The sequence below is a fragment of the Manis pentadactyla genome, chromosome 3 (assembly GCF_030020395.1).
Source record: "Manis pentadactyla isolate mManPen7 chromosome 3, mManPen7.hap1, whole genome shotgun sequence".
Taxonomy (NCBI): Eukaryota; Metazoa; Chordata; class Mammalia; order Pholidota; family Manidae; genus Manis; species Manis pentadactyla.
In genome coordinates, this window is record NC_080021.1 from 68,109,387 (window position 1) to 68,134,570 (window position 25,184).

General features: G+C 34.5%; 1 protein-coding gene across 6 annotated transcripts in view; it reads right to left on the reverse strand.

The window, feature by feature from the left end:
* C3H8orf34 (chromosome 3 C8orf34 homolog) overlaps nt 1-25,184 on the reverse strand; it is a 429,407-nt gene that overhangs the window by 41,262 nt on the left and 362,961 nt on the right. For 2 of the 6 annotated variants that reach the window (XM_057498011.1, XM_057498010.1), the window contains exons 11-12: nt 15,902-15,949; nt 5,886-5,979 (exon numbers count right to left, since the gene is read on the reverse strand). In XM_057498011.1, the coding sequence (XP_057353994.1) occupies nt 5,886-5,979; nt 15,902-15,949 (142 nt within the window). Of the gene's footprint in view, nt 1-5,885; nt 5,980-15,889; nt 15,950-25,184 lie in introns of all 6 variants that reach the window. The other 4 variants (XM_057498009.1, XM_057498007.1, XM_057498012.1 and 1 more) reach the window with 2 other exon arrangements.

Sequence of the window (25,184 nt, forward strand, 5' to 3'; positions counted from 1 at the left end):
CAACAAAGTCACTAAACAAAAAGTAGCAACAGCAATACAAGAAAAAACATCAGAAACAACAAACCCGTATATGTGGGGGTGGGGGGAGGTGGTGTCATCTGATTTCCAGAGTGGCCACATTATATAAATGTCCAGTTTTCAGCAAACAACAACAAAATAAGTGAAATGCTTTATAAATGATGATATCACACATGTCAAGAAGCATGAAAGTGTGGTCCATAAACAAGAAAAAAAGCAATCAATAGAAACCCTCTTTGAGGAAGGCCAGATGAAGTACTTACTAGACAAAGACTTTTCATCAACTACTAATATTTTCAAGAACTAAAGGAAATCATGCCCAATAAATTCAAGCACGAGAATGAACTCTCAACAAATGCAGACTATCAATAAAGAGATACAAGTTAAAAGGGGAACAAATAAAAAATTGAGTAATTAAAATGAAAAAAAAAACTTTCTTTGCTTTTTCCCCTTTGCTATTTTCTATTAGAAATTAATATTTTTAAATTTTTAATCAGTAATTCTTAAGGACTTCCAACATGTTTGACAAATTTGTGTTCATCTTTGTTTCTTGACCATTTGCTCATACTTGACCGTTCTCCTGGACTCACTCATGAATGGCAGTTTATCTGGGCACAGGATATTCTCTTAGCCTGTGGAAGATATATAATCTTAATTACTGAAAATTCTCCTTTAAGTCTACCTTTATTATTTTATATGACCTGTATATTTTTTCTAGTATATAGTCTATTTTTAAGGTTTTCTCTCTTTGTGATATTCTGTTTATACAATGTAGATGTTAAAATATATAGGGTTTGATATGTTCCCCAATTTGAGGATTAAAAATTTCCATCAATTTGGGAAACTTTTCAGTTGTTATATCTTTCACCATTGCCCATTTTTGTCTTTTTTTTCTCCTTCTGGGGCTTATTTTATATATATATATATTATATTCATATATAAGCTTTTATATACCTTTTACACATATATCACATTTCTTAATTTGTAAGTTCAAATTTTCCATATCTCTATTGCTTTCTGTCTTTCTCAGACCTTTCATTTCTCTAATTTTCTCTTCAGATTTTTTAAATGTAGTATTTAACACACTAATTGAAATTTTAGCTTATTACTATCTTTTTGCTTATAGAATTCTTTGATAATCTGTTAATATATGTTCATCTTTTTTCTTACTTTCCTGTTTTTTTCAGTATGGTTTCTTTTCATTCTTTTGTATTACTAAACATTTTGAATATATTTTTATTGTAATCTTTTTCTGATTATCCTATTGCTTTCAATATTGATCATGTTAAGTCTCCTGTTTCTGGCATCTCCTGACTCTCTCTTGCGTCGCTATATTTTTTTCATGGAGTCTATAACTGTTGTTTGGGAGTTCATCTTCAGCAGGAGTCAGTTTTTAAATCTTTGGCAGTGTAAGTGCCCCAGTTCTTGCATTTACCTATGAGAAGATCCTGTGAATTCTGATGATGCTGCCCAAGTTTTATTATAATTTTGGATTCCTAATCATGTATGTGTTTAAGTTTGGACCCAACCACCAAAGTACAGACCTGACAGTATGGTTTCTGATGAATAAATGTGTATTTTTCATCCAAACCCTACAACAGCTCGTAAATGTCTTTGCTATTTTCCACAGCTGGAAAATATAGGTATTTTGTTTCCCTTTTCATACCTGAGGCAACTCCTCCAGGGGCCAGGCTTTATACAGTACCACCATACTAGCTCCTCTGCCTTACGCAGATGCAGAGCCAAATCACCAATTATTATACATATTAAGACCTTAGGCTCTAGGGTCTAAGACCTAAATCCAAATCTGAAATCTCAATGAGTCACCATAGCATATGACCTCCCACTTGCTCTGGGTCTTATATCTTTATTTGGGGCATTTCTATTGTTTCATTTGTTTGGTTTGGTTTTTGTTTGCTTGTTTCTTTCTAGCTTGGTTATTCATGTTTTAAAATCCAAAATACAGTTAGAGAGTGCTGGCTTGACTATAGCTGTTTTATGATTATAGATATTGAACTTACTGACTGGAGGGCCTGTCCCTCAATTTTATTACATATTTATTCCTTCAAATTTTGGCCTTTTTTCTTCTCCACTCTCACATTTTATATACAAAATCAATTTACAGATGAGAAAAGCAGCCTAGAGAAACAAGGTCCGAAGTTAACACTATGAAGATAGTTCTGAAAACACAACCTTCTGATAGACTGGATTTTTCATTCTGAGGAGTTTATTAGAAATGCAGAATTCAGAGTTCTATGCCCAAAAATTCTGATTCAATAGGTCTGAAGTGAAGTGCAGGAATATAAGTATTAAACAAGTACCCCAGTAGATTCAAATATCTGTGATTTGAGTTATTTAGGGACTTTGGACCATAATCTGAGGGATTAAAAACAAACCCACACCTGAGTTTTTTTAAGCCTGTGATTTATATTTTTATACAAAAAAACAGAGTAAAGAAAAGAACTTAAAGATTTCTGCTTATATTATTTATAACAAAATATTTTAAAGGTTCCCATTTAATTATTCAAAGACATCTTTTCCTACAAAGCACTTTTTTTTTTGCTTCTTTCTTTTTTTTATTAAAGTATCATTGATACACAATCTTTTTCTTTGATTGTATATATATATATAGTTGTTGTTGTTATCATTAATCTACAATTACCTGCAGAAAATTATGTTTACTAGGCTCCCCCCTTCACCAAGTCCCCCCCACAATCCCCATTACAGTCACTGTCTATCAGCGTAGCAAGATGCTGTAGAATCACTACTTGTCTTCTCTTTACTGAACAGCCCTCCCCATGCTCCCCCTCCACATTATACATGCTAATTTTAATGCCACTCTTATAAAACCTATTTGAGCAAAGTCTTACTTTTAAATGATGAAATAAGATATATGCACCACTACAAAGATCTTGATGTTATTTTGAAACTTTCTGCCACAATAGTTTTATCTCAGGAGAAATCAGAAAATTCCATAAAAATACCTAGGTATAATTTATAGAAAGCTGAGTCAAGAAACAGGTGTTACTGTTGGAATGATGAATCTTATCCTTTTCCTCAGTCATAAATTTCTAACATATGAGCCTATAGACTCTAAATCAGATGCTGAATTCATATAGATTTATGTCATTTACTTCCTTTCACTGAGAAAATAAAGAGGTAGATGATGTATACAACCCTTGCCAGCTGCTCCACAAACCACATGCAATGAGTATAGGAATCAGTGGAGATACTGCTGCCTCAGTGGCTCCATCTTACACTTGTTCTAGCACTTGAATATTGAATGATGTTCTTGAAAAGGATTGCACCTCTGTAGGTATGAGCTTGGCTACAGTGTTAGGTAGCATTCCATTTCCAGATGGCTCCTATTACGTACCTAATTATTTTAAACCCTGATTTTATTTCAAACAATTTACTATTGTCAAGGGTCACCTCTAAGCACAACATTGCTGAAATCAAGTATTTTTGGTTCTAGGTCTATGGCTAGGAAAATTTAAGAATGGCTGCTTTGGGGTAATTGATAGACCATCTGGCAAAATCCATGATTAAACTATAAATGCAATTTTAAATTTTAATAAAAGTAAAAATAATTTTTATGACAATTGTTCAATCATAACTATTATTTGTTTAAATGTCCAACTGTTCTGTTAAACAAACTAGCAAGTACCAATGAAATGTATTCATTTATTCATTCCTTTATTAATTCTTCTGATATTTACTTATTTACCGCAACAAGATGAGGAAAACAGATTCCTTCTTTCAATCACCTTGGATCCTAGTCAAGAGAAGATGATCGCAACTTATCAGAATCTTGTGAAAGTATATGCAGATAGGGATTATGGTTAGATGACAAGGGCTGAAGAAACTTCTGAGAATTTTTATCTCCTTTGCATTATTAAGCTATTTTTCAGACTTAATACTGATTGAAAACATGTGGATGTGACAGAAAAGAAATGTCTGAATTTGGACCTGGATTAAATAGACTATTTTGATGGATTCTTTTGTTGCTTTTAAGTTTTAGTTCATTTTAGGTTATAGTATTCTCATAGAATTAACATACTGTGCATCCTGTAAGGATATTGTTTATTTCAACTTGTGTTGATTCAATACCTTTGGGTTGAAACGGTCAGATCAAAACTAGCACAATTACATATACTGTCGTTTACAAAACACATACATATCAGCTTGGAGGTTGTTTTGTTAACACAAATTTTATGAAGGCCTCAGAACATTTGGTGAAAATCATTAAATCATAACTCTAGAATGAGAGCTTATGTGTATTTAAAAGTATAGGGAGTGGGGGAGTGTAAGTGTGTTTGCATTTGTTTTCATAAAAGTCCTGGGCCACTACTAATTCTTTCAGATTTGTGGGATTCTTTCATTTGTATTCCATGCTACTCTTTCCCTAGACCAAATGGATCCCTTGCATTAAAGATCTTCAAAAATACCCTTTCTGTACTTGCTTAAGGTACAGCTTGCATTGTGAGTCTTCATCGATTGTTTTCTATAGGTGTTGCTTCCCTTCACTAAAATCTGTAAAATATCACCACGTGCTTCGGAATGAGACATAGGCTCCATGCCTCGTCCTTTCACCTGGGCACTCTGACTCTTATGTCCCCTTCCTGGCTAGGCTCCCTCTGGCCGTATAAGCCTGCAGCTATAGAAGTGGGATAAGAATATTTTTAAATGCTTTTTAACCTGGAAGTGTAATTTACCGGATTCTGCTGGGTACGGAATCATAGTGCTACCTGTGTAATATATTAAGTATCTCCAGTGCCTATGGTTCAGGGGAATGTTTAATTAATCACTCCACATCAATTACCATAAGGGCCGCATTATTACTTACAGTTTTTATTTCTCTCTGTCAGCTATGATTTAAAATACAATGAACTTTGATATGTTATTATTTTTTTTAAATGACCTTATTTCTATATAATCCAGACTTTTTCTCATCCAAATTGTTGAACCCATATGTCAATAAACCCGGAAAGAATGCCCTGAATCATGACTGTGGGTAAAACTGCAATATTTCCAGAATCTATCGCCTGGCCTCAGTGCATATCAGTAGGTGTTTCCAAGGGGTGGAGAGAAGTAGTCCATCTGCATATCAATAGGTAATTACAAGGGCGAGAATTTCTGCACCAGAGAGGTTGGGTGGGGGGTCTCTTCTTCTGCAGCTGGGTCGCAAGAGACAAGGGAGAGCAGAAGTGGGTGACTGCTTGTAAGAAATAAATGGATTTCTCCCACTTTATTTCTTCCTTTGACTGATGTTGGTTTCAAAGGTATTTTGCCCTGGAATTTCCCTCTCCCCCACTCCCACCCCGCGGAGTTACAATGATTAAGTATAGTAATCCATTCTTGTTACGATCATAATGGAGCAACTTAAATCAAGAGTGATATAGTCTATTTCTCTTAAGTGCCATTATAGTATTTTGTGAACCTAGAGCAGCTACTACACACATAAATGTATTCACTTACCAATAATGAAGATTTCATATATAATAATGAGCTGATTCTAACAATTTGAAATTTTTAAATAATCACAAGTTATCATTGATAAAATTCTATGAAATTTATAGAAGATTCTACATTCTGAAGAGACATTCTATGTTTGTCTTCAGAAAGAAAAATTCCTTCTTTTAAGGTGCTGCATACACTTCTTTTCATAAAGTTCTTTTATAGACCTCTGCACAATTAAGACATCACTGTATCAGGATTTACAGGCCTGAAGTATAGTTTATCTTTACATATTCTCCTTAAACCCTGCATTTTTGCAGACATTGTTTAATGTTATGAACAGGAAATACCTTGACTATGGATTTCCTTTGCTAAAAGCAACCTGTCAATAAACAGCAGTGTCTACTCACGTTTCTCTTGTTCAGCTTCCACTCCTTCACTTTCTGTGTCACTTGGCAAGATCCATGGCTGATGAACTACCTGTAATTGCTTTAAAGATTCATCCTGCCAAAGAAAAGGAAAAAATCATTTTGGATTAAGCTCTGGATTAATAGCAGGAATACCAATAGAGTGAGCACTTTAGTCTCCACGAATTACAAGTTCAAAGAAAGACAGTAAGAATTTCCTTACAACACAGAGTTCTAAATTTAGATTCATTTTCATGTCATAGACAAACCACAAACTCTAAACTCATTTTTTACATTCTTCTTTTACTAAAATTTAATGTCTTAATAAGAAGAACTATCTAGACTGTGTTCTTTACTGAATTAATACTTTTATGGAAGTCCTGACACTTATTCCTAGAAATACAATAATGAAATATTCAATATAAAATGGCACAAGATGTGCCTCTTTGCCATCAAGGTTTCAAATTTCATATAATGAGAATAAAGATTAATAGGATTTCAAGAACATTCTCAACTTTACCATTCAGTACTACTTCACTGTCTCTTTCATCTTCTTACTTTTTTATTTTTCTTATATTTCGCATGTATGTCTTTGGTATTCTCTGCCTTCTGTTACTGACCTAAAGCAGACTTCATCATCTCCCATCCTGACTTTGTAGTAGTAGCCATCTATGAAGTTGTCTCGTATCGAGTTTACACCCTCACTAATTCTGCCCACCAGGTCCTTGCCAGAGTGTGCTTTTTAAGATGCCATATGACATATTAATTACATTGCTCAGAATTCTTCAGTGGCATCTTAATTCACAGGATAAAATCTAAAGTCAAAGTCCTTCATAATCCATGCTTGTCAGCCTGAACTACCACCATTTTTATCTCCTTCCTGCCTCAACTGACACTTCCACGCCAGCTTCTGTTAGCTCCTCAATTTTGTCATTCTGTCTGATCTGCCAAGATGTTTTCATTTGTTATACTTCCTGACTAAAATACACTACATTTATTTGTCTCATATATTAACTTCCTCCCAAGGTTCAGATATTATCCCTACTGGAAGCCTTCCCTGATCCACCAAGACAGAATTAATCTTCTATTCCTTTATGTGCCTATTGCACCAGTATAACAATTACTGTTTAGTAACAATTACTGAATAGTAATTGTCACATCATATCTTCCTGACTGAAAAGTAATGAACAGAAAGTCCTTGAGGACATGGGTAACTTTTTTTACCTTTAAATTTCAAATTTATTGAGCCATGATTCAAGAAAACTTTTTCAAATATATTTTGAAAATTAAAAACAAATCAGTATGACCCACTAGTTTACTTTTTGACCTATCAGATTAATTCATCATCTTCCCCCTCTTTTAATCATCTTTTCCTCTAACTTGAGATATTTTATTTTGTTCAGACAAATACTAACAAGATAAAAATAAAGGTCTGCAATCTCTGATCTCTAAGTTATATGACATCACTAAATATTAAATGCCACTTTGCTTAAAACAATTCCTGTACTAGAAAAACATCCTACTTGCCATTGCTTGATTGTAACTGTTATCACTGGAGATGTTTGCTCCCATACTAGGATTTTAAAAGGCACATTTTTCCAAGAGTTTGAATGGGGATTAAAGGGTTGAATAGGTGAAGCACAGGGGATATTTGATACTATTTTGTGTGGTTTTATAGTGGGAAATACAAGACAGCAGCATTTGTCAAAACCCATAGAACTTTGCCCCGCAGAATAAACCTTAAAATATGCAAATAAAAGTATCAATTAGGAGGTTGAGGAAATCCCAGGATGGAAGACAAATACTTAAAAAGAATCTAAGTACATTACAGATGTACGAAACATCCTCACTGAAGGAGTTGAGGGAATAATGTGATGACCTAAGTAACTTTGAAAATGAGTGGAGTTTGTAAGACCAAAAGCACAAGGAACTGTACATAAATACTGTACACCAGTTGATAAAGTTGTTTCTCATGGACATACAGGTGAACAACTCAGAAAGCACTATACATATAGTTTAGAATTGAACAATGAAATAAATGGATGGCAGATGGTGGGAGCCAAGTTTCTCACTATAAAGTGGGAGTTTACAGATAAGCAAGGATAGAATGATCCTTGTGTAATGTATTGGAGTTGGAGATATCAGTATGAACTCATGTTTAGCTTATTATATATACAGATAGCTATATGTAGAAATATTTATAGATATTCATTTATCCTTGAGTTACCATATACATATACATGTCCCTGCTCTGGCAGCTGAGAGGACTTAGAATCAATGACATCCCAGTAGTAATGAACACAACTACCACCCTAATCTTGGTTTCCACTACAATTCTCCAGTGAAAACACCAAGACTCATGGAGAAATTACTTATTATAGGACTGACACAGGAAATATATCAGATGAGCCTGATGCATCTTGAAGTGACAAAAAGCAAGAAAGTGCCACCTCTCCCCCCACACATTATGATGGGGATACATACACCAAAGGGATAAAGAAACCAACCAAAAAATCTCTCAGTGGAAAAAGCTAGAACAATTTAAGCAACAAAATTAATAAGGTAACATTGGGTTATTCTGCAATATAAAATAAATAACTACGATTCCATTCTGATAAAAATACATTATTGAATAAACAAACAAATGGGTAAAAAGAGACAGACACATCATGCAGGACTTCACATAATTTATGTAGATATTCCACCCTTAAGGAGGTTGAGAATAACTTCCCAGTCTTTAAGTGTGGGCTGTGTAGTGACTTTCTAGCAAAGACTGCGGTATGGAAAGGGAGAGCAGAAAGTCTCTCTTCACAGTGAGAAAGCTGACAAACACTACTGAAAGCTGGGTGATCAAGGTCAACATCAACATAAATAATCCATATTGACAGGATGAACCCATGACAGGAAATGGAATTTTACTTTTATGGTTTTCTCTGAAAAACACATTATCCCAGTCTAATCAGGAGAAAAATATCACACAAATCTCAGTCGAGGGACATACTGCAACTGAGTGAATATATGACCAATACTCTTCAAAACTACTATAGCCATTAAACACAAAGAGAGTCTAAGACACGGTCACAACCAAAAGGAGCCTAACGAGATATAACTGCTCAATGTAATGTGATATCCTGGATGGGATCTTGGGACAGGAAAAGGACATTAGTGAAAAACTGAGGACATTTGAATAAAGTATGGATTTAATTACTAACAATGTACCAATATTAGTTAATTGTGACAAGTATATCATATTAATATAAGGTATTAATGATAATTGAAACTGGGTGAGAGGAATATAATCTCTGTATTAATTCACAATAGTTCTGTAAATCTAAAACTATTTAAAATAAAAAGTTTTCTTAAAAAATTAAAATAAGCAAAGTTTTTTAATTTTCAATTTTATATTTAAAATTATCTTTTTTTAGCACTGACTCTTCAAAATAATCTGTGAATTGGATTAAAACTTAAATTCCAGTGAGTAGATCCTAAGAGGTATCATCACAAGATTTTTTTTTCTTTGCATTGTACCTAACCGAGATGATAAATGCTAACTACAACTACAGTGATAATCATTTCACAATGTATGTAAATCAAACCATCATGCTGTACACCTTAAACTTAAACAATGATGTAAGTTATTTCTCAATAAAACTAGAAAACAAAAAGCAAGAATTTGAATTCCTATCATATGAGAGGTGGGCTTCACAGTAAAGAGTCTTTGCCCCAAGGGTCAAGGGTCACAGCTTTTTATCCTGGTTAATCTAAGGCATGTCACTTCCTCTCAGAACATGCAATGAAGTTGGTGAAAGTACTGATGATCTCTCATATGGCACAAGTGGTAAATTCATAGGTGTACATTACTTTAGACAGTCAGTAGAATGTGAGAGGCACTAAATGGACTATTGTAGAGAAAGTTAGCAAAAAAAATCAAGATAGTCAATCTTGGAATATATGAGTTAGGTATAAATCAATGTTTATTCTTAGGGTTTAACTTTTTTTTTTTCAAATGTATCAATTATTGGATTTGGCTTTATAGGGCTATACTAAAGAAGCAGGATAAATGTGAAATATCTTAGATTTAAAATTCCCTGACAGCATAGAGGACAGCAGAAGTAAAATTTCAAAAGTGTTCATGTAACAAAAAGGGAAATCATATTCTCGCATTTTATCAAAAATAAAACACAGGTTTCTGATTATTTAAAGAAGAAATACTAAATGGTCTTTTTGGTTTCATAAGGTAAAGTCAAATAGCTAAAGCTCTTCATTTAAAACAGAAGAATTTAAAGTGAATACGAAAAAATTTTAATTAAATAAGTATTTTGATTATTTAGCTTTTTGGTCCAGATACTGAAATCTGTTCTCATAAGAAAAGATATGAGTAATAAATCAGTTGTGTTACTTTTTACCACAATAGTACAGAATATTAAGCAATCATACTGATTGGTTTCATGTTTTGATGGCTTTATTCTTGAACAGATAAGTAGCATTCAACTAATTGCAAATTACATAAAGTATGAATGAAGCATTAGCTCTGTAAAATATGTAGTTTGGGAATAACTTAAAATGTTGTGTTGTTACTGTAGAGACAATACAGAAATGACTATTAATAGATCACTTAAACATTTTACTTTGATTTTTCCTTGAACACAGCTAGTAATAACTTAATGCACCTGTTTTGCTTTATCAATGCCAACAGTCAGTACCATGTATGTTCAAATCTCAGCCCATCAGAACACTTATAATTCTTTTTGATAGGGTCAAGGAGGTAAAATCTTGAACATTTTTAAAAAACAAGAACAAACATATTCCTCTTTGCCAACTTATTCAAAAAATTTTCTATAGGAATATTAGGCTGTGTCTGAGCATAGTACAAACTCGTTCATATTCCCAAAAGAAAGTTCTTCGAGTTGCTTTTAGAAGAAATGTCATTCATTCTTTTTCTAAAACACTTTCACCATAAGTATTTAAATATCCAGGGACTAGGAGTGGTGAGAAATAGTGACATGTATCATAAGGAAAACAGTTGCTAGGCCTGTATCAACATATCATTTCATCTGCTAACAGAGTAAGTGCTTTATAAACTTCAGCAGTATTGTTATTCCACATGGATAGCTTATTTTTGGATTCTCTAAATGTAATCAATCAGTAATTTATGTCATGTGTGGCCATGGAAGTTCAGTGCACTTAGAGAAAAAAAAATATCCTCCTTTGCTCAAACTTTCACCATTGGATACTTTAATTCTAAGACAATTAAATATTTCTCTCCTTTTGGTAAAGTATGAAAATAACACACAAAATATCAACTTCCATCTTTCAAAAAGGATTAATTACTTTCACTTTACTTGTATAACATAGGATCCCTATAAAATAAAGATCCTGAGGCATTTTGTTCATAAAGAGGAACCCAATTACACTCCACAACAGCTACAATTATTAGAGTGCTTCTGCTGACAAAGAATTAACCCTATATTTCCATTAAAATGAATTTCTCTATATATAATTTACATACTCAAATTAGTAAAAGTTGGAAATACCTTTTCTTTTGCTTGTATTTATTAATGCATGCTTGTATTATTAGGCTGAAATCCATAATTAGCTATATGGTAACAGAAGTTAGTATACTTCAATGTACTTCAATATACTTCTTTTAGTATACTGTACTTATGTAGACAGTTCTTTTGGGACTTGTTAAAGGGTAATTAAAACATAGAGGAGGGAATAAGCAATAAGTTTGGGAAGGTACAGTTCGAACTAACAGGATTTTGGAAAAGAAGAGTGAGCAATGATGAAGTTAGAAAAATATAGTAGATTGTGAAAAAACATTATAAAATAAATGCAAGTTGCTAAGTAAATTTATCTGACAAATTTGTTACACTGCACTATGCATTGAGACTGCATTCTATTTTATCTCCTAATTCATTCCTTTTGGTGGCTAAACTCCAATGATATTTTAGGATAAAATTATAAAAGACTGAAATGGATGAAATATTATTGGATACAGTCAATGAAAAACAAGTCATTTCACTAGCATGCCCTTCTTGCTGTCTGATTCTGTGGAGGCTCTGGGTCTTCCATTAACTTTGAGCTTTTTACAACTGTGTAATTTATAGAAACTGATAGTCGTACAAATGATTCTTGCCCATAAATTTCATCCACTTGAATGCAATTGATTATTACCTTATGGCATTGATCAGTTCTGCCAATTTTTGCATCTACTTATAAGCTCATTTCTGCATTCTTTATTTGACTATATATGTGAGGGTCTGAATTCTCCTTTGAATTGTTTGTAACATCTTACTGAGTTCCCTGTTAATGAATGAATTAAATAAATCTTTAATGTGTTCATTTTATATCTGTATAACAGCCACGATTATAACTTTTTTAAAAATTGTTATCTGTTAACAACATTTATCAATTCCTAATGAATCAGTCAAAATGGGGTTTTCTTGAAAAAAATCCCTAATTCCTAGTTTCTTAAGTAGAATAAGACTGTAAGACTATATAATATTTACCTCAATTTTTAAAAACTATATCCTGATGCATGATAAAAAGTAAATTGTATCTTATTTGTTATTTGGAAATACTGTCAGGCACTTTCCATCAGAAGTATAGTTGGAACTTCATTATACCAGCAATCACAGAATACAACACCAGAGAAACAAGATAGGTCAAAATTGGTGTGAGAAGTGAGTCAGGTATTTTGGTGCATAAAACTGATCCCCTCTCTAGTTCAGATGGTAGAGTTGGCAAAACCAACCTCAACAGATTTGAAAAAGGCCTGCCTGCTAACATGCTTCTTTTCTTGTCTGACACTCTTAGAGATTGTGAAGCCTCAACTTGACACCCTGAGTCATTTCACACTCCTATGAATTGTTGCCTCCAGCCTTCAACAACCAATTTCCTTGAGTTGTGAGGAACTGCTCTAAACTGCTCTTTAAAAAGTTTTAAAAATAATTAACTTCAGTGTTTAGTTCTTTATAGTTTTTCAGCCATTCAAGCTGAGAATACTTACCTGATGAATGTACATTTAAATTAATTAATACATTTCTCTAATGATTCAGGGATTTTTAACCAGTACAGTATGCTGCTTTCCAATTATTCATCTTTGAAACATGGTATTTTAAATGGATTGGCTTCTCTATAAAAGATATATAAAAATCAAGCTTTGGAAGTATTTGATTTTCATAAGTTGTTTTAAATTACATATACATTTTGAATGAATGTTAATAGTGTGATCCTAGAAGCTGAAATTGCTGCAATTTGAAATTATTATTTCTGCCTAAATTATCTAGTGCCTTATATATAAAGAACACATAATTTTTAAAATTTAACTATCAGAAACACTTTAAGGATTAGGAAAAATAGACATAAAATTTCTCGGTTTTTTATTTGATGACAAATACAAATCCTATTCTGGAAAAATAATACATTAAAAATAGAAAATGTGGAATAGAAGTTCTATTTTAGCTTTACTTTTAGAGGTGACTACCATTTCTTTAGTTTTGGTACAGGTCTAAACAGAATTGTCTAATGTCATGTGGTTATGATTCCATCTAATTAAAAGACTAAATAAAAAATAAAACCAGAGACTTTGATCTGCAGAGTTATTCAAATTTTAGCAAGAAATGTTAAATATATTAAAAATGTGAACACTATGGTTTATTTGAATTTTAGTGTATACTAAATAAAAGCAAATGTTTGTGAGCTCAGTTTTAACTTCAATGCTTCTCCATTTATAAATACTGTTCATTATTGTTTGCTGATTCTACTAACATGAAGAAAGAGGGCAAAAGTGAAATAAGAGCAGTGAAAAAAAAACAATCATTTTATGGTTCACATTCTTGACATGCTCTCAATGGAGAGAAGTTTGAATATATATATTTCCTAAAAACCAAATGGATTAATGTCTGCAAACAAGCTATTAATAAGTTAATAATGTACTCTTTAAGATTATACTTATAGTTTTACTATGAAGGATGATCACTTGTCGATTTCAAAGAGAGCTAAAATTTAAATATCAACCAGTATTAGATAGAAACACTATGTGATACCAAACTCCTAGAAAAGGCAAGGCTTTTGGGCAGTTCGCACACACTTGAAAATTCAGACTGAAAGTCAGTTAACGAATCTCATAAGCTAGAGAGATTTTGCATCCTTAATCGATGAAAACTATTATACTTGTAAGTAAATGAATAAACAAAACTCATAAATGTATTAGTAAAGGTTTCCTCTTCTATTATACAAAACTGGGGGTTTTTCCATGATGTATGCAGTTTCTAGATAAAACACTGGGCAGTGCTTCTCAAATGTTAGGTGTTTATGAACCATAGGGGAACTTGTTAAAATGTACATTTGACTCTTTACATCTGGTGCAACTTTGTATTCTCAGAAACCCCCCATGAGGCCAATGTTACTAGTCAGAGGACTACACTGAGAAGCAAAGCCCTGCCAGCACCTCCAGAGAAAAGGCACAAATTCACAACCTTCATACTACATTAAGCATTTACAATTGTGTAAAGTATGTACACTCAGATTGCACATTTGTAATGATGGAGAAAATAAGGATCTTTTTCTTGGATAAGAACTACAAAATTAGAATAAGACTTATCTTAAAAGTTCTTCCATCTATGTGTAGTCCATATCCTATACCAGCATCTCATTGCTCCCATTCCTCCACAATGCTAGACCTCCACAGAACACCTTACAAGCAGCATCAGGTACCCTTCTTGTGGAGGTGGCCCATCACCCACATTCTCACCATCAAGTAGGGAACGCTGAGCCAAGACTTGAGCAACCACAGAATCCCCAAGGGAACTTCTATTGGTGTACGTGTTGAAAATAGTGACTGTCTCTCCTTGGCAACATTAGTTGCTTTAACGTATTCTACTCAATTTTTGCATCAAATTCATTAAATTGAAATTTAAAGTTGGTACTCTAACCCTCCAATTTTTTGCCCCATGTGTTTTGATTTTTCTAACCTGAGCTCAGAAAATCTACCTGGTTATTTCTTTTCTTTTGTTTCCTCTTCTCCATATGCCTTTGGCAAAATTTCAACCAATGCCAAACAAGTGTGCAAGCCAGAAATGTTAGAAACTTAAAGGGTGCTATGCACTCTGATTGTCCTCTTCAAATAATATTTGGAAGCAAGTGTTAAGTGTGGATATACTGTTCTAAATAAATGTATGGACCCATAGCACATTCAGTAGACCACTTAAAATGGTTTTTGAATGAATTCACGCATGCAAGAATAAAATATTAACAGAAACAGATTCTGTCTTGATGAGAAGCAACATTCAAACCAAATATTTGGTACTTTGTGACATCACTTTGAAGAAAACTGTTTCCCCGTTTTCTTCACCTGCAGCAGAGTCACATGGCTAATTTAGTGACAACTGTGGTTTCCCTTCAGATCAGGTTTTATGGATTCTATCCACTGGTTTATTGGAAGTCCCCACATACCATTTGCACACAGCCTAAAGGCATATCCTGTGACATAGAGCACCCTTGGATACCTCCAAAATAAATCCAGAAGTCCAGAGGGATTTTCAACAAAGATCTAATGTACATTCTAATTGTGAAGACACCACTTTGCTTAACAGCTTGCAGTGCTGACAGCCTTGATAAACATTTGTCTCATGAATGAACGCCCATTTGGTTTTGATTGTCCTTTGCATAAGAGCAACGATCATGTCTTATTTTGTTCAATGGCCGATATAAAACATGCATTTCTTATTTATTAGGATATCAACAAATTATGTGAGTGAAAATATAAGATAGCCCTAGGCTTATGCAGTTTGATCTCCATTTTCAGGATAACTGAATTGGTACAGAGTATTTATCTATGAGGAACAAAAACAATTTTGATAACATATCATTTAATATCTTGCTTTGGTGGGCATGACTAGTGAACAGGTACAGCCTGAAAACCCTCCGGGCAGACAGATGGAAGAAGCCCAAGTGCTTCAACCTGTATGACAGGCTGAGTTCAGACTGTGTTACAAGGCTACCTTAAAACTCACTTCTTCTATGTAGTTTTTCAATGACTGTCCTCCACTGGAGGCTTCTCCCTGGAGGTAAAGAGGAAGAGAGGTTGCAAAAGTCAGGAGAAAGGGAGAGAAAGAATTAGAGAAGACGGAAGCAACACCAGTCTTCACTATCCCTTCCCCACCATCTCAGTTAACCCTTGTGAGGTTATCTGTTTGTCAGCTTCTTACTCTGAAGGGGATAATCATTACTTAAGACTACTATATACCTTTTAAATGGATTTTTTTGATATGCTTTTTAAGTAGATTTTAGGTCACATAAACGATAACCACCTAGACGAGCTAACTAAATCTTAGGATGGAATGCTAAATGAGTATTATAAAATTTTGTTACTAATTTCAGAAATGTGTTCTTTAAATTAGATTCAGAAAAAAGGTACTAAGTCTGTATTCTATAAATGTATGTGCAGATTTAAAATATTTGATGGAAAGAGTTGAGATCATTAACTTGTCCTTTTCCAAATGTTGGTATCCAGTCTTTCTTACCTTGTATGTTATTAGTAAACTCCCATTATCTGTGCCTTTTACTACTAGCACTTCATTGGGCACTAGTAATCCCTGAGATTGAAGTTACTGGAATTTAAAACATCAAATGAAACATATATCCCAAACCCGCCTAAACATTGGCGGTTGAAATTGTCAAACAGCTTGTTAGTTTGTATAAGTTGTATTTTTATATTCCATGGCCAGAGACATTTGGAAATAAATTGTGAGATATCATGAAATGATAAATCCTAGGAGAACATATGTGTTTAAAAGATAACCAAATAAGTATGAATAAAGCTTACATTTGTTTTTAACTTTTCAAGGACCCTCTTTTTTAACTTTTCAAAGACCCTCACATATATTACCTCATTTGATTGGTTTTTCACTACAGTTTGAGGCCAATCTGCCACGTAAAGAAACTGAAGCCAGGAGGGGCTGAGTGAAATGGTCAAGGTCAAGGAGCTAGGCAAAGTATTGCTGGGACTGGATTCAACTCTGACACTCCTCTACCTTGCTGAAATAAACATTTTAAAACAAAATAATTTTTACTTTACTTTTCAAAAATGCTTATTTCAAAGCAAACATTAAGCAAGGAATAAAGTGCTGGTATTCCCAAAGCTTAGAAATCACAGATGTGGTAATATTTTTTTCCCAAATAATGATTTCCACTAGCAAAAAATTAATGTGCTATAGTTTAAATGTTTCCAAATGCTTCCAAGTTTTCAATGGATAAGATAGTGAAAGAGATAGGGTAGTTACATTTACTTAAGCTAAAACATAAACTATAAGGAAAAAGCGACTCCACATAAAATCCTTGAAACTGTGAGGGATTTAACTCAGAGCATACAGAGAAGGCTGAAAATGTTCTTTAGATAAACTCCTTTTTAATAGTTGAACTTGATATGCTATCTCCCCTCATTTGGACAAGTCTAGAAGAAATGTTGAGGACTCTTCAAATGTGGTTCTTCGGAGTGACAGAGCTAGTCCTTATGTGCTAATAATCCCTTCCCCTTTGCCTGGGTTGCTAAGGGTAAGAGGATAAGGTGGCAAACTGATTGTTGTTACAGATCTGCTTTCAGGAGGGGCCAGCATACGCAGTTTGCCTGGCTGGCTTCTGGACCTCTGAGGATAGCAGTGAGATACTGCAGAGCAGTCCCTGGGCGTTCACTGAAGAGGGTTTTCTGTTTCCTTGGCGCTAGAGTACGGTGGTTTGCATAGTCCGTCTGGACACTTGCAGCTTATGCTAAGACCTGATGATGACTTAAGGTTTTCTGGATGCTCAGATATAACTGAAGCATAGTGTGCACTAGAGGGCTTCCTGACAGTCCTGCTTCTTCCCACGAAGCTAAGTCATTTTCAGTATCTACACCACAGAAAAAGGAGAAACCCACACACCACCATGTATTTCAAAGGCCACACAGACTGGAGTTCGGCTGTAACTGCCATTCATAAATCACTTAAGAGGGTGTCACTGATGAATGAGGAGCATGAAGTAAAAGACTCTAGGAGGAACATACAGAGGAAACACTTTGCAGAGAGGATTACAAAGGCGACACAAGGCCAGGTGGCCAAGGCAAAGCATAACACTTGAGGACCTCTGCTTCTTAGAGTCAGCAGAAATGGCCCCAGTAAAGAGGTTTGATTCAATATGGCTTTCTCAGGTTCCCCATTTCCAACCTGGGACTGCTGCAATGATGGCCTTCCCTCTTTCCCTTGCTGGGGGAGCTAATGAAATAAAATCCCTTCCAAAGCACAAAGCTTAGTCATCTTTCTCTGAGTTTTAAAGAATTGGCATTTTAAATAATAAGTCATTCTAACAAAATATTTTGGTAATCACATGGAAATGAATCAAGAATACCCATATGCAATTTCCCTTGAAAAATAAAAAAAGAAAGGGGATTCAAGGGACACAGAGAGGAGCATGCGAAGGAGGGAAAGGGCAGAAAGTTTAGAAACTGTGCCTTAAAAGAAAAGGAAGACAAGGTATTTCCCGAAATGTGGTTTCACTTATGAATCTTAGTATAACTACACTTGAGATAAAACTGTTTTAAATGTGAATTGGCAAATATAAACTCAGAGAGAGAAAAAAAGGAGTTGATATGATTACTTCTTAACATATAACATGGAATCATGGCTGTTTAGAGATGAAGGCTCTTGTCACTACCCTAGTTATTTTCCAGTTAAGAAAACAGTCTCTGTGAGATGGAACTGTCTGTAGACTAGATGCACACTCTCCTGAATCTATCGCCATTTCTCACTATACTGCCCTCTTGTTTCAATCAGCAAGTATTTTCTGTTCATCTCTTACTAATCCTTAGACAAAATGCATACAAACTTGCACTTGTATGCCCATTTATGCACAAATAGTTTATGTCTAAGATCTCTGGTGTTAATTTCCTCCAAAGAAAGTTCCATGAGAACCCTACTTCTACCAGAATGCTCTTTCTTCCCATCTTTCTTCAAATGGGAACTTAATCTGAATGGCCAAAGCATTTCTGAAGCCAAGGGACCCATAAAACATCATCCATTATTTATTACATAAGAATTTATTAAGTACCTATTTGTCCCACGTACTGTGCTAGGTATGGGGACAAAGAGCTGAACAAGAACTAATCCCTACCGTAAAAAGTTCATCTTGAGAAAACAGACATGATTTCTCATAGGTAAGCCCAAGGTGCTATGGGAAAAAAACAGGAGGAAAAGGCATCTAGCCTTTCATTTAATTAACAAGCATGTGTTGAGAGAACTCCCATGGGCCAGAAACTGTTGTAGTCACAGCATATATGTGGTAAATAAGACAAAAGAGGGGGATCAAAACTTGAGGAAACTATTTTTAGGCTTAGTCCTAAAGACTTAGACAATTAGCCAGAAGAAGGAACTGAATTAGGAGGAGGATTCATATCAGGCAGAAGGAAAATTTTGTACAAGGGTCCAGACACAACAGAGCAAATATATGAAACCACAAGCATCAGTGAAGAGTACTGAAATGTGCATATTTTTAGATGCAGAAATACTAAAATCCTGTTATTTCCTAAGTTTATACTATAATTTCCTATAATACAGCTGCTGATATGATGGTTGTATGTTGTGTTTTCTAACTGCATTATTACACAGGATTACTGAATTTGTGACATGATACAGAGACTAAAGTTCAGCTTTCCAAACTCTAGCAAACTCTATATGCAGCAACTACTACTGATGTCTGAGAGAATAGGCAGCAGTCTACTTCCATTTAGCAAAAAACTGGGTGCAATAGTTTAGAAACTCAGAAAATTTTGGAAAGCTCAGAAGTGTTTCAAGTCATTTATTGATGTACTCAATAAATTAATAGTCATGCTTTTTTGGGGACTTATATACATAAACAGATGCTGTTTCTAATTGGCCCCAATGTCTATACAAACTAAGTTAAATACTTTTTCTGAAAACTTTGCCCACAATCTTATGAACAAACATAGCACCAGTGCAGACCAGCTTTCTCTGAAAATGACACCTTTATATCCAGTAGAGAAGGCACTTGATTGCTTTAGTATTGTTAAGGGCTAAAGACAGTGGCATCTGAAGATAAGATGTTATGATTCATTCTGCCTGTAAGTTCAGCTGATGCTGCAGGTTACGTCTATACCAGGAATAAGCGACCTGAGGCATGGTCAGAACCAAATTTGTCCCCTCAGAGAGACAAATAATACTCAATCCTTGAGCACATAACCAACTTTTATATTAAAATGGAAACAATTTACATTTTTCTTCTTCTAATTTTTTATGTTAAACTAAATAGTTCCTGGAGTGGAATGCCCTTGCCTTAGAGACTTACTTTATAAGAATGGAAAAAGGCAGGAGCAGTTATAGGATTAATGATTATTATCAATAATGTTAAATTTAAATCATTTAAGGCATTTAACATTCTTTGTTACCTTATGAAAAGTGACTCTTCAGAAAAAAATTAATTATTCTTTCCTTTCCTTCAATCCAATGTAAAAAAAAAAAACGAGAGTACACAGCCAGTAATGAGAAGCTCAGTTTTGTCTGCAAAGTTCTGTTTCTTGACCCAGGTAATGTACTCATTATAATACAGTTAGGCCATATGTTTGATTTGGGTGATTTTCTACAGTTGTGTTTTATTTTGTAATAAAACATATTTAAAGATAAATAGCCATTTCTAATATTAAACTATATTTTTACAGACATAATTGTAAGGTCCAAATGAAACTTAAAAAAATAAGACTGAAATGTAATTATGCTCTATTTATTGTTGGCTACACCCCCATGGTCACATATCTACTCCCTCATTAATTCAAGTCTGGTTTACGTAAAGAGGTAATTATTGGTTATATATCTTGAAAAGTAGTTAAAGGACGCTCATACCATTCTGATTTAATCTTAAGCTAATCTAATTATAACACTGACCTCATAAAAATCAGCTGGCAATTTTGATTTTTACCATTTGAAATAATTAAGCCTTTAAACTCTCTTCCATTAGGCTCTTAAAAAAATCAATAGATGTCACTTTGGAATCTGTAAAAGTACTTGTATAAATTCTCCAAGGTCAGTGAGATATGAATGTCAGCCTCATAATTTAAACCAAACATACAATGTATTCTTTTAAAATTAAATTAACCAGTGTCTTTGCAAAATGGCTAAATGGATAAGGTGACCAAGTTCCTGAACTGTGACTCAGATGGAGGCGTGCAGGAAAAGTGATACCCAGTGCTCATGAAATACCAAGACTTTTACGTCTCTTTTGCTCTCAGTTCATATTGCCTCAATTAAAAAAATAAAAAATGATTGACTTTTTTTTAGATAAGTAAAAATAATACTAGGCATTTCTCTCTATATAGGAAAATAGATTTGACAGATGCATGGAACACATATAATTTTGTGTTGTTTCTTTTAACATACATCTCCAAATTTTTAATTCAACAACAAAAAGACCAGTTTCACATTTCAGACACCTTTGCATTATTTAATACAAATTAAAGGACTATAGTGTATGAACTTTGTAAGAAAAACTTGTTTTCACTGATTTATAAATAAATGCAGTCAGTATAATGCAGAAGTACATTTACATTCAAAGTGTATTTTTAATCCTCAACACATTTACTTGAAAGGGGCTAATTTTTTATTTTCTAATTGATTCCTCAAGTGGTCCAGGAAGAAAGCTGTCTGAAGAATTAAGGTTCAAACCAGATAAACAAAATACATGAATTAGCATTATCTAGCCTGTCACAAACTTGGCATCTGAGGCCATAAACAGTGTCACGGGGAAGGTTGTGACTTGCTTGGTGGAAATGTGTAGAAGCATAATCAATTTTCCAAGAAAAGAAAGTGACCGCCAGATAAATAAGAGAAGTAACTTGGAGGGGAAGATATAGCGGGTGTTTATCTTATTCAAGAGATCAGAATTACTAACTGTGAAGTTTTATCTATAATCTTTGGGATAATTTAGACAGGCAATTCCTACTAGTGGATCCAAACTTACCACCTGTGTTTATGCACACTTTTTCTTCTGCTTAATATGGGCTGGTCACTGGACTAACACTTGGCCTTTATTCCATGTACTATCAGGAGGCAGCAAAAGGTGGTGATGTCTTAGAGAGGCAACAGTACAGGCCTTAGAGTCAAGCATATATGGGTTCATACCCCAGACCTGACCCTTACGCTCATGTGCACTGAAGCAAGTTACATAACTTCCCTGGGTGTCAATCTCTTCATCTGTGAATGGTGATAACACATATGTGCCTTGCAGGTTATTGTGATGATTAGTTGAAATCATGTCTGTAAAGCATGGAAGACAAGAATGAAACACCGGCTGTCAACATTATTATCAGGATACTGAGTATTAGTACTAGTATTAGGAGGTTTCTAGAGAGTGAAAGACAGAGAAAACCAACCTTATGCTATGTAATGTAGCAAAATTAGAGATATGCTTAATTATTCAAGAATACAGCTGGAAAGGGGACTAGACTGCAAGGAAATCAGATGCTACTTTCTAATTTATCTATTCCTATTTTTGTCACTTTAATTAAAAGAATCTTGCATTTTAAATGACAGGTAATTATTGAATGTCTGGCTGCACACATAAATGTTTTCAGCAGTAAATTTAAGGGTAAATGGAGGTGAACTGATAGTGAGGTAAAAGGGATTTTTAAAAGCCTGGGAAATCAGAAAGAGAAAGAAGCAATAACACCAGTCAAGGAAAATTAATTGCTGAAAAAAGAGAACAAGGTCTTTAAGTTTTGCACTGTAACTTGGCAGAAAAGGGAGAGCAGGAAGACAGTGCTGCCTTCAATACCATATCCTTGCCACCCTCTTTCCCCTCCCCACACTGCATGACAAGGGGCTTTGTGAGCACACAGGTGGCTATCCCTGCCTGCATCTCATTTACACATTCTCCGCATTGCCTTTTGCCCACTCCTCAGACCTAGACTTGGAGGTCTTGGGAAGGACAAAGGAAAGAGCCCCATGCAGGTCCAGGAAGCAGGCTTGGGATCATTTGGGCAGGAGATTCCAGTATCCTGGTACCTAGCACATGGTCAAGCTCCAGGTGAATATCCCTTTGACTCCAGGGACTCCATCCCATCCAGAAGGCACAGCCTAGGGCTGGTCTAAGGATCTCACTGAAGCTCTCTGACAGTAGACAATCTATTCTTCTTTCCTGTCTATAGCACTTAGCATAGGGTTTGGAATCTGAGAGTCTTTCCAAAATATTTATCAAATGAATGAGGATTATTATGAAGGTACAAATTTCTCATTTAAGGTGCTGAATAATCAAAAGATACTAGAAGATGTGGTTAGAAACACAGAAAGCAAAGACTGTAAAGTTTTGACTATTTCAGAAGTGACAGAATCAGGGAGACTCTTGCAGAAAGCAATAGGGGAAAAGGTCCTATTTTAGATCCACTTAGAATCCACAGCAAATATTGTCCAAATATGAACTGAAGAAAGACACCTGACAAATTGATTATGTTTGCTTTGAGCTGGATATTGGCCACCAAACACAGATGAACAAAAATAAACAAGGTATAAATATAAGAGATGCCCTCAAAAAAAAAAAAATATATATATATATATATATACAAACACACACAAAATAAATAAAGAAAGAAATAAACAATGTAGAATATAGAATCACAATGGAGTGAGATCCAGTGAAACTATCAAAAAGAGGCCTTCAGTCACACCAGCTGAATTGGTCTGAGGAGAGATCAAAGGCAATGTTTCTCGCTAGGACAGGCAGAGTACCTTGGGGTGTGATTATCAAGGAAGCTGGATAAAACTTAGAAAGGAAACAAAGTAGGAAAGGATGTGAAGGGACCTGTTTAACAAGGTTATCTTTGCAATCATATACTGTTAACTACAGAGTATATACTACAGGGTATCCCTTCAGCCTAGTCTCACATTTTTGTAAACTATCAAGAGTTACCAAGGTTTACATGGATCACCCCACACCCAATGACCTTATGAACCACAATTCAAATGCTTTATTAAATCTAAAGCAGGGCACAGAGTGTGTGGAACTCATGATAATGTTCCACAGCTCTTTGATGGAGTACAGATTTTCCTTTGTGGTCAAAAGCCTTTGCCACCTTGGGGACTAGAGCCCCAAGATGTTCCATAGGAAGGAATTTCTATGCTAATTCTGAGCCCAGAAAGTGAATTTACTATGTCTTACAGAATAAAACTTACTTTGGGTCCCCAAAAAGGGCCAAACCACATCACAGAGAGTCAGAAGATATCTTCCATTCTCATGAAGGTATGCCCATCTTTAGAACCAAGTTCAAAGCAAACATCTTTTGAAGTCTTACTGAACATGACTGAATGCTGAGGTTTATTACAATGTTTTTGCATGTGTTTGCATTTTGTGAAAACAGCTCGATCAGAAGCAGAGGAGCCAAAAAGATTTCCTGCCAGGTCTGGGAATCTAAAAGCCAGAAATTTCAAGAGAAAAAAAACCTTTTAACAACATGTGTAGCCTAATTCTACATATTCTCAATGGTAAATGAGATAAACACTTGAAATCCTGAATACTTTTAGACAACAAACTTCCTAGTCAAACTATTTAGCCCTATCTCAAACCCACAGCACTACTGCAGGTTGGTTAATGTAATTCATACTATGGTCACTTTCAGTTATTTAAACACATCAATTTAATAAAACTGAGTCATGAAGAAGCAGCCTAAATATTTTTAAAGAACCCAAGTCTCTTGAGAAAGTGTTCACTTTACTCTTACAGAATGCCCTTTGAAGCCTAGAGACAAAACAAATCAAAATAATCAAGACACCTGCCACACAGGATTTTTATTGGGAGACTCTTTGATCACTCATTTGGCTGACCACCATATACAGTTATGCAGAGTGGGTCCCAGCGAAGGAGGTGAGTAGAGGCAAATGTTGGCCATTATTTGTAGAAGAGAACGACCTTCAGCAGCAAGTGAGATTTTAAAAATGCACAAAAGTAAGTTCTCAAAATTTTTAAGAAGCAGAAATTAATCCAATGAAATTAACTATAAAAAACCCAACTATGCTTTAAAAAAGTCACATAAATACAGAATTACAGAAACATAGTCCAATAGCAGTTCATATAATGAAGAGGGGAACTCTAGGTACACAACTTTAGTGTATGCCAGTAAAGTAGAAGCTACTAAAAAAGCTATTTCAATAGTTGGCTTCATTAATCATAGCACAATAAATTTCTCTAGGGTTAATAGTTGAATTGTACATTACTCATCGGGTTAGAGTATTGTGCTTAGGTTGGTATGTTGGAAGGAGAAGTGAT